Source organism: Rhinichthys klamathensis, unplaced genomic scaffold (genome assembly GCF_029890125.1).
Source record: "Rhinichthys klamathensis goyatoka isolate OS25496 unplaced genomic scaffold, OSU_Roscu_1.1 h1tg000627l_1, whole genome shotgun sequence".
Classification (NCBI taxonomy): Eukaryota; Metazoa; Chordata; class Actinopteri; order Cypriniformes; family Leuciscidae; genus Rhinichthys; species Rhinichthys klamathensis.
This window is the reverse complement of record NW_026607075.1, coordinates 178,839-192,102: the sequence shown is the minus strand read 5'-3', so window position 1 is coordinate 192,102 and position 13,264 is coordinate 178,839. Positions and strand designations below refer to the sequence as shown.

The following is a 13,264-nucleotide window of genomic DNA, read 5'->3' as shown; positions in this document are numbered from 1 at the left end:
AAGCAAGTCTTGTGACACAACAACCTGCCAATTAGCTCTAAATGGAGTCAGTGTGGTACAATTTACTAGAACAGACGTGATAGCAGGATCCAGAAGACTTCACGTGATCATCATTCAGTCTAAAGAACGGTGCTTTTGCACAAGCCTTTCATAAAGAAGATGCACAAACTTACACTGGGCTTTTATTCTCTCTCATACTTTAACAACCACAAATAATAGTGAGATTTGTAGCTCACAACATCATAGATAGCACCGATTCTGGATGTTTCTTGGCTAAATCTCACCCATCTAAAACGAGTGTCCCTGATGAACAGAATGTGATAAATCATCTAGCGTTGCCCTACTTCTGCTGATGTCAGTCTAAGGGCTAGAAATACAATATAACAAAACACTTTTAAGCGCCGAAAAAAGGATATGATCTTTCTGTAGATTAGACGCTGTAAATATAACCCTGATGAAGTGGTGAATTCATACATGCGTATACAAGGATCAAAATACAAGCTGCATAAATGACCTAAATAAAGGGTAAGAAAAAAAAAGGTGGAAATCGGTCATGAGAAAAAATAAGGTCTGTTTTTGGTGCAAGAAACCTTGACTAATATTGTAAGTGTTGAAAAAAAAAAAAAAACATTGTAAAATGTGTGAAAGGACTCATTTAATTTAATATCTTTTTCAAAACTTTTTTCTTAGAACACACAAATGAAAATTGTACAAATATACAGTTGTTTCTTCCACTTCTATTAAGGGGAAGAGTAGCTAAAAGGATAGAATTCAGTTTATGATATAATGGCAGAAATTAAAGGATAAAAGAAATAACTAAAAGGATAATTCTGAGTTCCTGATCTGTCAATAAAGAGTTTGTGGTGTCCGGTGTTAAAGTTTATCCAGCATAGTTTATGGCGACATAATCTTTGCATTAAGGCATTTCAAATTCAATAAACGTCCCCTGCTTAGAATTAACAAGGGAAGTGAAATGCAAATACCAACAAAATTCACAAATCTTTTCTTCAGCCCAGAGTCCCCACAGTAAGGCAAGTCTCAGAGGCAGGCGGTGTTCATTCAAGCAGCCTGTTTTTCCTGTGAAGCTGGAGGCTCCTCCTGGATCTCTCCTCTCTCCTGGTTCCAGTCCTTCAACCCAATGGGAAGACTCGTGTCTTCCTCGAAGCTGCCAGTGCCCTCCACAAAATCCTCATACGTGGACTTCTCCTCGAACGGCCTGGGTCCCAGCAACTCTACCATGTCAGCTTTGTCGAGAACTTCTTTTTCCAGCAAACGGTTTCCAACCTATTCGCAAAAACAAATGCATATTTGCATCAACCAGACAACCAATAAAATGTGGCTGAGCAGGTGACTTTGAAAGCTTAACTTCACTCAAATCTCTTAGTATGAACTAAAATCTCTGCTTTGTGGTAGAGCTAAGCTGAAGATTATACAGCTATGCTGCATTATTAAAAGGAAAAAGCAAGTAGATGAGAAAAATAATGGGACCCAGGACTGAACCCTGAGGCACTCCGCAGCTCACTAGCTTTTGTAATGGCCACTAGTTATGCGTCCCTCCATTTAAAGCTGTAAATCCGCGCTGCCAGATGTTCTCACCATCTCCACCTGCTCTCGTTTCTCAGAGACGAGCTCCAGTGTTCTCTGAAAGGCCCGGTCCACCAGATTTCTGACCTCCTCATCTATGAGCTCTGCCGTGGCCTCGCTGTAGGGCTTCTCCAGAATCATCTCTCCTTGCCGGGGAAGGTCAAAGGACACCTGACCCACTTTCTCACTCATGCCAAACTGCACAATCTACGAGAAAAGTAGGGGAAGACAACTGTCAAATAAAGATAGTGTCAATCAAAAATGTGTTATTAAATACAAATTTCGATTCCTCTTATCGATTCCTTTGTGTGCATTTTAATATGGCTTTAAAGCGCGAGACGACTCGCGCTGTTTTCTGTGCTGAACACACGAGTAACGGTGTATTGTGCAGGTCTTAAAGTGACAGCAACCTAATATTCCTGCTGCTCTCTATAACAACACGAATCAAACAAAAGACAAAGACAAAATTCACTCGCTGTTCTTGACTGAATAACTTTTGTAGCTATATTTGTAATGTATATTGTGGCGAGCAGGACGAGGTGGAGGGCCGTGAGAGAGCGGCGCGAGGCCGGTGGCGTGATCAATGATGAACGACACCGGTCTCGTATCTCTCACGGCCCTCCACCTCGTCCTGCTCGCCACATATATTTATAAAGTGCAGTGTTATTTATATTTGGCTACAGTTTCTGTACCTGAAAATCTTAAAACACTGTTTATATCAAACGTATCTTTGTTCAGTTCTATCGATTTGTTGCGATTGTAAATTTTTTATTTGTTCTTTTAAATTTCTGAGTGTTAACTTGTCTTTAATAATGCTTGAAATTTATTTAAGTGAGGCTAGTTGTTTTCACTATGGTATTTTTAAACCACAGGCAAACGCTCCTTGTGTAAGTGTTTTCTTTCACCTGTTGATTTTTGTTCATGATATTCAGCAACAATGAAATGTTTTGCAAGAAGACTAAATGTGAATGATATCCAAGTTATTGTTTTTTTTACCCAATTTGAATCGAAATTAGGAATCGATAAGCAGAATCGAAATCGTTAAAATTCAAATGATACTCGACCCTAATGAGCTATCACCAATGTGTTGTTCAATCATTGCATTAACAAATATTTTCTGCTAACAATCTAATGATTGTTAAAGTGATTCATTGACTATTCTGAATGTCAGTTTCAGCTCTACTCAAAATGAACTGTTCCTATATTGTACATTGCTTTGGATAAAAGCTTCTGCTAAATGGAAATTGTGTAGCACACAGAGCAAGCCCAATCTCTGCACCTGAGCGTACGCTGACTGCGTGACCTTCTTAAGGTCGTCTTGAGCCCCAGTCGTGATCCTGCCGAAAAACACCCGCTCGGCCACTCGCCCGCCCAGCATCATACACATCCTATCGAAGAGCTGCTCGCGGGTGTACAAGTACTGCTCTTTCGGGAGGTACTGTGCATAGCCCAGGCCTTTACCTCGAGGAATTATGGAAACCTGGAACACATACATTTCAATAAAACAATTTACAGACGAATGACTCAATATAAGCTATAATCCTAGATTTCGGGCCCTGACCTTGAGCAGTGGGTCAGCATGTTGGAGGAACCAGCCCACGACAGCATGGCCTGCTTCATGATAGGCTACAGTCTTTTTCTCAGTGGGTTGTAATACCTGAGTCTTCTTCTCCAGCCCTAAAAGAGGAGCACAAAATATCAGTGACTAAAAATGTATTTGATTTGAACCTTAGGATATTTAACGTCCCATCCCTTAAAACTCATCTTTAAATCACCAAAATTACATATTTAAAAAAACTTCTTGAAAAAAATTAAAAAAAATATCTTGAATGTAACTCGACACCCTTGCTTCATTTAGTATGCGCGGTTCTATGAATATGCAAATGAGCCCCGCCTCCACTCACTCAGCTCAGAGATCCACTCGTTGACGATCACATGTTGATCTGATTGCTTACAAGGTAGTTTGTGATGCCAGAAGTGGTGCAATGGATCACAAAATTCACGGTTTGTGAGACGCGGATCAGATAATTTTTCAGAGCAGCAAAAAAAATAAAAAAAAATAAAAAAAAAATAAATAAAAAATAAAGGTATATATATAAGGTGGGGGGGGGGGGGGGGGGTGATGTAATTTTGCTTTTCATTTATTACTTGAAATGCTTCGATACTACATCAAAAACTACTAGCCTAACTGATAAATTTACAAAGTCTAACAGTATTATTCAGGTACAGAAATTAATAATTCAGCCTAAAAGTAAAATAACACTATTTTTTCACTATGGAAATTAAATTTAGTTTTATCTTTGTTAAAGCTGTATTTTGTTGTTTTATTAACATTAATGACAGACGACAGTAGGAATATTAGGCTGCTGTCACTTTAAGACCGAAAAAACTTCAGCTCCACTAAAGAGGATAGAATTAACCAAGTAAGGTCATATCCCTACTTTACATTATCTGAAGGAAGTAGATTAGAAACCGATGGGACCCAGGACTGAGCCCTGAGGTACACCACAGGTCACTGTGGACGTCACTGATATCTCCAAGACATTAGACGACTGCAGATAGAGAGGCAGGCCCTACCAATAACTCAATTACTCCTGATGTCTGCTACATCCAGTGCTGTTATTTTGGCTACAGATCTGAACATGTAGATCACAAGCATCAGTCTGTGTGTTAGTAGGGTGTTTGTAAGATGTTCTGCATGTCTGAGCTCACCTCCGATGACTCTGTCGATGGCCTGCTCAAAATGCTTAACACCGATGAACTCATTCAGATGTCTGGCAGCAATGAGAGCGGCTTCATTACAGACATTTGCAATATCAGCACCTGGAGGAGAGAAAATACTCCGTCCTTATATAGCAATATTATGGCAACACTTATGATTTCTTAATTATCATATCAATTACATCAGCCTACTCCCAAACATGAATTTCAAATATGTAATTATCATACAACGTATAATTTTCGTGCTTTGTCTTGCACAATCACTCTTCTCAATAGGATAATGAGCATGCGTGTAACCCACCGGTGAAGCCAGGCGTGGCGGCGGCCATCTTCCTGGCGATGGCGTCCCGGTCCAGACTGGGGTCCATTTTGAGCGGCCGCAGGTGAACTCTGAAGATGGATGCCCGACCCTTAATATCAGGAGGTCCTGAAGGATAACAGAACACAAACCTTAGACGCTCTTCAGTCCGACATATTCGTTCTAAGCAGGGATGCACGATATATCGGTATCGGCTGATACATGTTCATGTATAAGGTTATCGTTATGAAAAGAAAATTTGGCTCATATATTAAAGCTGATAAATAATGTATTATTTCCTTTAACTGAGACGCTTCAGATGCGCTCTGTTCAACATGATGCGTTTGAGCTGCTTGAAATATGATGGATAAAAAGGAAAATACAGTTCAGTGCAACATGTGCAGCACAAGTCATATAAGCTGCATAAAATTATAATGAGAACCTTATAATTGTGTGCTTAGGACATGGCTTTTAATGTTGAAACTTTTGTTTTGTAATCAGACACTCAATTATATAAAATTTTTTATTTAGATGTATCGGCCAATATATCGATTATTGGCTTTCAAATATAAAGAATTATCGGACAATTTTCATACCGGTGCATCCCTAGTTCTAAGCCCACGGCACAAGAGCTTCATTAGCGGTCGACCAATATAATTTTTTTATTTATATGCCAATAGCTTAGAGAGCAGATTTCTATGGAAGCTTGTTTCCGCCACTGAATAAAAAAAAATAAAATAATAATTGCGACTTTTTATCTCACAATTGCGAGATATGAAGTCAGAATTGTGAGAAATAAAGTTGAAATTCTGACTTTATAACTCGCAATTCTGACTTTATAACACGCAATTGCAACTTAATATCTCGCAATTCTGACTTTATAACATAACAATTGCGACTTTATAACACGCAATTCTGACTTTATATCTCGCAATTCTGACTTTATAACATAACAATTGCGACTTTATAACACGCAATTCTGACTTTATATCTCGCAATTCTGACTTTATAACTCGCAATTCTGACTTTATATCTCGCAATTCTGACTTTATATCTCGCAATTCTGACTTTATAACACGCAATTGCAACTTTATATCTCGCAATTCTGACTTTATAACACGCAATTCTGACTTTATATCTCACAATTCTGACTTTATATCTCGCAATTCTGACTTTATAACTCGCAATTCTGACTTTATAACTCGCAATTCTGACTTTATAACTCGCAATTCTGACTTTATAACTCGCAATTCTGACTTTATAACACGCAATTGCAACTTTATAACACACAATTGCAACTTTATATCTCGCAATTCTGACTTTATATCTCGCAATTCTGACTTTATAACTCGCAATTCTGACTTTATAACACGCAATTGCAACTTTATATCTCGCAATTCTGACTTTATAACACGCAATTGCAACTTTATATCTCGCAATTCTGACTTTATATCTCGCAATTCTGACTTTATAACTCGCAATTCTGACTTTATAACACGCAATTGCAACTTTATATCTCGCAATTCTGACTTTATAACACGCAATTGCAACTTTATATCTCGCAATTCTGACTTTATAACACGCAATTCTGACTTTATAACACGCAATTCTGACTTTATAACACGCAATTCTAACTTTATAACACGCAATTCTGACTTTATAACACGCAATTCTGACTTTATAACACGCAATTCTAACTTTATAACACGCAATTCTGACTTTATAACACGCAATTCTGACTTTATGACACGCAATTCTGACTTTATATCTCGCAATTCTGACTTTATAACTCGCAATTCTGACTTTATAACACGCAATTGCAACTTTATAACACGCAATTGCAACTTTATATCTCGCAATTCTGACTTTATAACATCACGCAATTCTGACTTTATAACACGCAATTCTGACTTTATGACACGCAATTCTGACTTTATGACACGCAATTCTGACTTTATGACACGCAATTCTGACTTTATATCTCGCAATTCTGACTTTATAACTCGCAATTCTGACTTTATAACACGCAATTGCAACTTTATATCTCGCAATTCTGACTTTATAACATCACGCAATTCTGACTTTATAACACGCAATTCTGACTTTATGACACGCAATTCTGACTTTATGACACGCAATTCTGACTTTATGACACGCAATTCTGACTTTATATCTCGCAATTCTGACTTTATAACTCGCAATTCTGACTTTATAACACGCAATTGCAACTTTATATCTCGCAATTCTGACTTTATAACATCACGCAATTCTGACTTTATAACACGCAATTCTGACTTTATGACACGCAATTCTGACTTTATGACACGCAATTCTGACTTTATGACACGCAATTCTGACTTTATATCTCGCAATTCTGACTTTATAACTCGCAATTCTGACTTTATAACACGCAATTGCAACTTTATAACACGCAATTGCAACTTTATATCTCGCAATTCTGACTTTATAACATAACAATTGCGACTTTATAACACGCAATTCTGACTTTATATCTCGCAATTCTGACTTTATATCTCGCAATTCTGACTTTATAACTCGCAATTCTGACTTTATAACTCGCAATTCTGACTTTATAACACGCAATTCTGACTTTATAACACGCAATTGCAACTTTATATCTCGCAATTCTGACTTTATAACTCGCAATTCTGACTTTATAACACGCAATTGCAACTTTATAACACGCAATTGCAACTTTATATCTCGCAATTCTGACTTTATATCTCGCAATTCTGACTTTATAACTCGCAATTCTGACTTTATAACACGCAATTGCAACTTTATATCTCGCAATTCTGACTTTATAACACGCAATTGCAACTTTATATCTCGCAATTCTGACTTTATATCTCGCAATTCTGACTTTATATCTCGCAATTCTGACTTTATATCTCGCAATTCTGACTTTATATCTCGCAATTCTGACTTTATAACTCGCAATTCTGACTTTATAACACGCAATTGCAACTTTATATCTCGCAATTCTGACTTTATAACACGCAATTGCAACTTTATATCTCCCAATTCTGACTTTATAACATCACGCAATTCTGACTTTATAACATCACGCAATTCTGACTTTATAACATCACGCAATTCTGACTTTATAACATCACGCAATTCTGACTTTATAACATCACGCAATTCTGACTTTATAACATCACGCAATTCTGACTTTATAACACGCAATTCTGACTTTATAACACGCAATTCTGACTTTATAACACGCAATTCTGACTTTATAACACGCAATTCTGACTTTATAACACGCAATTCTGACTTTATAACACGCAATTCTGACTTTATAACACGCAATTCTGACTTTATAACACGCAATTCTGACTTTATAACACGCAATTCTGACTTTATAACACGCAATTCTGACTTTATAACACGCAATTCTGACTTTATAACACGCAATTCTGACTTTATAACACGCAATTCTGACTTTATAACACGCAATTCTGACTTTATAACACGCAATTCTGACTTTATGACACGCAATTCTGACTTTATAACACGCAATTGCAACTTTATAACACGCAATTGCAACTTTATAACACGCAATTGCAACTTTATAACACGCAATTGCAACTTTATAACACGCAATTCTGACTTTATATCTCGCAATTCTGACTTTATAACTCGCAATTCTGACTTTATAACTCGCAATTCTGACTTTATAACACGCAATTGCAACTTTATATCTCGCAATTCTGACTTTATAACACGCAATTGCAACTTTATATCTCGCAATTCTGACTTTATATCTCGCAATTCTGACTTTATAACTCGCAATTGCAACTTTATATCTCGCAATTCTGACTTTATAACACGCAATTGCAACTTTATATCTCGCAATTCTGACTTTATAACATCACGCAATTCTGACTTTATAACATCACGCAATTCTGACTTTATAACACGCAATTCTGACTTTATAACACGCAATTCTGACTTTATAACACGCAATTCTGACTTTATAACACGCAATTCTGACTTTATAACACGCAATTCTGACTTTATAACACGCAATTCTGACTTTATAACACGCAATTCTGACTTTATGACACGCAATTCTGACTTTATAACACGCAATTCTGACTTTATATCTCGCAATTCTGACTTTATAACACACAATTCTGACTATATCTCGCAATTCTGAGAAATAAAGAAATAAAGAAAATAAAATGGATCAGGGATTTTATGACTTCAGCTTCTCATCACATCTCCTGTCCAATCAAATGCTCTCTAGAATCTGAAGCTCCGCCCCCTCTGCTATAAACACCACCTGGCCGAAGCGACCGTTGACACACACGTCACGCAGCAATATGGGTCAGAGATGTGTGTTCTGTTGCTCAAGCGCTCGAGTTTTATTCCATTTTCCAACTGTACGTTGGTTAAGAATGAAACGGCTAGTGTTCATTCACACCTCTAACGTTACTATTAAATGCAGCGTATCCTCAGCGCGCGGATTCGCTTCCACGATGCCGTCAAGTACGACTCCGTCTGTGATGTAAACTAAACGCTATTGGCTATTTGAAAAAGGGGAGGAGCCATTCAATATGTCCCGCCTTAGCTTCCTGTTTCAGTGGAAATTACGTCAACGCATCATACAAAGGCACTTCAGTGGGGCTTTAAACAAAGACTGTAAAATAATGAAGCTCTGATGCTGGCTTTCTCTGTGATGTCAATAATAAAAGTTCAGGTGCTGTGAAAATAAAGGCCAACACTTCAAACACTTAAACAGAAAACTAAAAACGGCCGTGACGATATATCAGTCGATATAAGGCCAACAGTTAAACAGAAAAAAAAAAAAATAATCAGTCGACTGCTAAGTATTATATTATACTTGATATGCTAAGGCACTGAAGAGATGTAAAGGGAAAGCTCTTACCCAAGTAAATCTGCCTGTCGAACCTGCCGGGCCGCATCAGCGCCGGGTCCAGCACATCCGGCCGGTTCGTGCCGGCCAGAACTACTACATTCGTACTTGTATTGAAACCTGTAAAAACAAGCAAGTTACACTGTTGATTTGGCATTTTTCAGGTTAAATAAATAATCTAAATAAACTATGAGTTGTATCCAACATGAGTGTGTTCGCAGCGCGCACCGTCCATCTCCACCAGCAGCTGATTGAGTGTGTTCTCCTGCTCGCTCTGCCCGCCGAAGTTCCCGCCGCCCCTCTTCCTGCCCACCGCGTCGATCTCGTCGATGAAGAGGATGCACGGGGCGTTCTTCCTCGCCATCACAAACATGTCTCGGACCTACACAGAAACACACGCTACAATCAGTTCACTAAACTGGAATTTACAAAGATCTGACACTACAGATGCACCGATATTACATTTCTCCGCCGATTATGCGTAATGATATCGGCCGATGCCCATAACGATAGATAGATTTTTCTTTAAAAAAAAAAAAAAAATCCCAAATTTGCATTACAAATAATGCTGCAAACTATACAGGGAACCCTCTCATTTGGTACACTTTAATATTAGAGGTTAAAATTAAACTGCTCTTCATTTCCAGATATTATATTTACACTAAAATAAAAGTTGAAATGTTTATACACGAGTTTTCATAAACACTTCAAGGCAAATTCATTCAAACATACATACAGGTCCTTCTAAAAAAATTAGCATATTGTGATAAAGTTCATTATTTTCCATAATGTAATGATACAAATTAAACTTTCATATATTTTAGATTCATTGCACACCAACTGAAATATTTCAGGTCTTTTATTGTTTTAATACTGATGATTTTGGCATACAGCTCATGAAAACCCCAAATTCCTATCTAAAAAAATTAGCATATCATGAAAAGGGTCTCTAAACGAGCTATTACCCTAATCATCTGAATCAACTAATTAACTCTAAACACCTGCAAAAGATTCCTGAGGCTTTTAAAAACTCCCAGCCTGTTTCATTACTCAAAACCGCAATCATGGGTAAGACTGCCGACCTGACTGCTGTCCAGAAGGCCATCATTGACACCCTCAAGCAAGAGGGTAAGACAGAAAGAAATTTCTGAACAAATAGGCTGTTCTCAGAGTGCTGTATCAAGGCACCTCAGTGGGAAGTCTGTGGGAAGGAAAAAGTGTGGCAAAAAACGCTGCACAACGAGAAGAGGTGACCGGACCCTGAGGTAAATTGTGGAGAAGGACCGATTCCAGACCTTGGGGGACCTGAAGCAGTGGACTGAGTCTGGAGTAGAAACATCCAGAGCCACCGTGCACAGGCGTGTGCAGGACATGGGCTACAGGTGCCGCATTCCCCAGGTCAAGCCACTTTTGAACCAGAAACAGCGGCAGAAGCGCCTGACCTGGGCTACAGAGAAGCAGCACTGGACTGTTGCTCAGTTTTGCATGTCTGAAATATTTCAGATGGTGTGCAATGAATCTAAAATATATGAAAGTTTAATTTTTATCATTACATTATGGAAAATAATGAACTATCACAATATGCTAATTTTTTGAGAAGGCCCTGTATACACATATATACATTAGGGGTGTAACAATACACGTATTCGTATTGAACCGTTCGGTACGAGGCTTTCGGTTCGGTTTTCGGTACGCATTTTTGAACCGAACGGTTCGTTGGACCATTTTTCCTGCCCACCAAAATTTGGTTATTTCAAATGTAGGTGCGTCACGCGTGGCAAGCGCACTCATAATGTAAGAGACGCTGACGTGACCACAACATTGCCCAACATCAAATGGCAAATGTAATGTAAGCTGAACGAAACTGAGCTACTTGTTAATGTGTGGTTGACGGACCGTTTATCAGTCTGGACCAATGCAGCGCGAGCCGATCTTGATCATCAGCACTGTTACTACACAGCCAAATCCAGTAAAGAAAACATTTGAGTTCGCAACTGAAGTAATAACATCGCTGCGAGATCTAGTGAGAAACATTCACATTTCTCCGTTATTAACGGATCAAACAGCGCTGACGTGGAAACCAGGAAGAAACATTGTGCAATGAATGAACTATTCAGTGTCCAGATCAGCAACATTCACCATGTGTTTACTGTAGTAACACTACTAACTGTAACCATGGAAGTTTGGCAGGAATAGTAGGCTATAATGCTTTCAAGTAACATTACATCGGTTTTATTGACAATATGAATACAATTGCTGCCCTCAAATGTTAATCTGAACTAAAATAAACCTGTGTTTATAACTACTACAAATATTACATTTCATTTTGTCCAAGGAGCTGTTTTGTTTTATATGCTCCTAAGAAAAGTCAAGTATAGCTCCATCATTGCACAAAGTGAAAAAATATCATACTTTATGGTGTTAGTTTTAATAAAAATATAATTAAAAAAATTAAATCCAGGAAATTTCTCTGGCATTTCTTTCTATTTGCTGTATCGAAAAACGTACCGAACCGAACCGTGACATTTATTGTTTGAATTTCGTGATAATTGTACAGAATTTGAAATCTGAAGACTTTGTATTATCAGAATTAACAGAGCACAAAGCTCTTTGCGATTATTGGATGAGGCACTACAAATAATGTTTGATGTAGGAAGACCCACAGATCTGGCAGCCGAGGCTTGAACTACGGATGATTCATAGGGTCAAATAAAGCCTTCGTTAATGTCTCTATTTTTTAAACTGTTAATGCGTTATTGTCACGTTAACTTTCCCTAAATTCAACACGAGAGATTTCCTTCACACACAGAGTGAGTTGCAAGTCGGACAGGTTTTTCCACACACTTTTGATTGACCGGATATAATCGGGACTGATCATCGGCTGTTTTCTATAATCGACCGATAGAGAAAATAATGGCTTTAATCAGCCGATACCAATTAGTGGCCTCTATTTCTATTTGAAACCAATAGTTCAGACTTACTCTGGCTGGACCGACACCGACGAACATCTCGAGAAACTCTGAGCCGTTGACTGTAATGAAGGGAACATTCGCTTCTCCGGCGGTGGCTTTAGCCAGCAGCGTTTTACCCGTTCCTGGAGGACCGGACAGCACAGCACCCTGAAGAGACACACAGGAGGATCAATAATCACACAGGAGGATCAATAATCCCACAGGAGGATCAATAATCCCACAGGAGGATCAATAATCACACAGGAGGATCAATAATCACACAGGAGGATCAATAATCACACAGGAGGATCATCAATAATCACACAGGACGATCAATAATCACACAGGACGATCAATAATCCCACAGGAGGATCAATAACCAGAGGAGGATCAATAACCAGAGGAAGATCAATAACCAGAGGAGGATCAATAACCAGAGAAGGATCAATAACCAGAGAAGGATCAATAACCACAGGAGGATCAATAACCACAGGAGGATCAATAACCAGAGAAGGATCAATAACCACAGGAGGATCAATAACCAGAGAAGGATCAATAACCAGAGAAGGATCAATAACCACAGGAGGATCAATAACCAGAGAAGGATCAATAACCACAGGAGGATCAATAACCAGAGAAGGATCAATAACCACAGGAGGATCAATAACCAGAGAAGGATCAATAACCAGAGAAGGATCAATAACCACAGGAGGATCAATAACCAGAGAAGGATCAATAACCAGAGAAGGATCAATAACCAGAGAAGGATCAATAACCAGAGAAGGATCAATAACCAGAGAAGGA

General features: G+C 38.3%; 1 protein-coding gene across 1 annotated transcript in view; it reads right to left on the bottom strand.

Annotated features, from left to right (window-relative positions):
- Window positions 1-166: 166 nt before the first annotated feature.
- Window positions 167-13,264, bottom strand: part of afg3l1 (AFG3-like AAA ATPase 1) — a 28,684-nt gene continuing 15,586 nt past the window's right edge. Inside the window, exons 8-16 of the mRNA XM_056241034.1 lie at window positions 12,491-12,628; window positions 9,738-9,891; window positions 9,522-9,629; window positions 4,607-4,732; window positions 4,297-4,407; window positions 3,146-3,261; window positions 2,864-3,064; window positions 1,597-1,791; window positions 167-1,284 (exon numbers count right to left, since the gene is read on the bottom strand). Coding sequence (XP_056097009.1) covers window positions 1,060-1,284; window positions 1,597-1,791; window positions 2,864-3,064; window positions 3,146-3,261; window positions 4,297-4,407; window positions 4,607-4,732; window positions 9,522-9,629; window positions 9,738-9,891; window positions 12,491-12,628 — 1,374 coding nt within the window. The 3' untranslated portion in view covers window positions 167-1,059. The remainder of the gene's footprint in view (window positions 1,285-1,596; window positions 1,792-2,863; window positions 3,065-3,145; window positions 3,262-4,296; window positions 4,408-4,606; window positions 4,733-9,521; window positions 9,630-9,737; window positions 9,892-12,490; window positions 12,629-13,264) is intronic.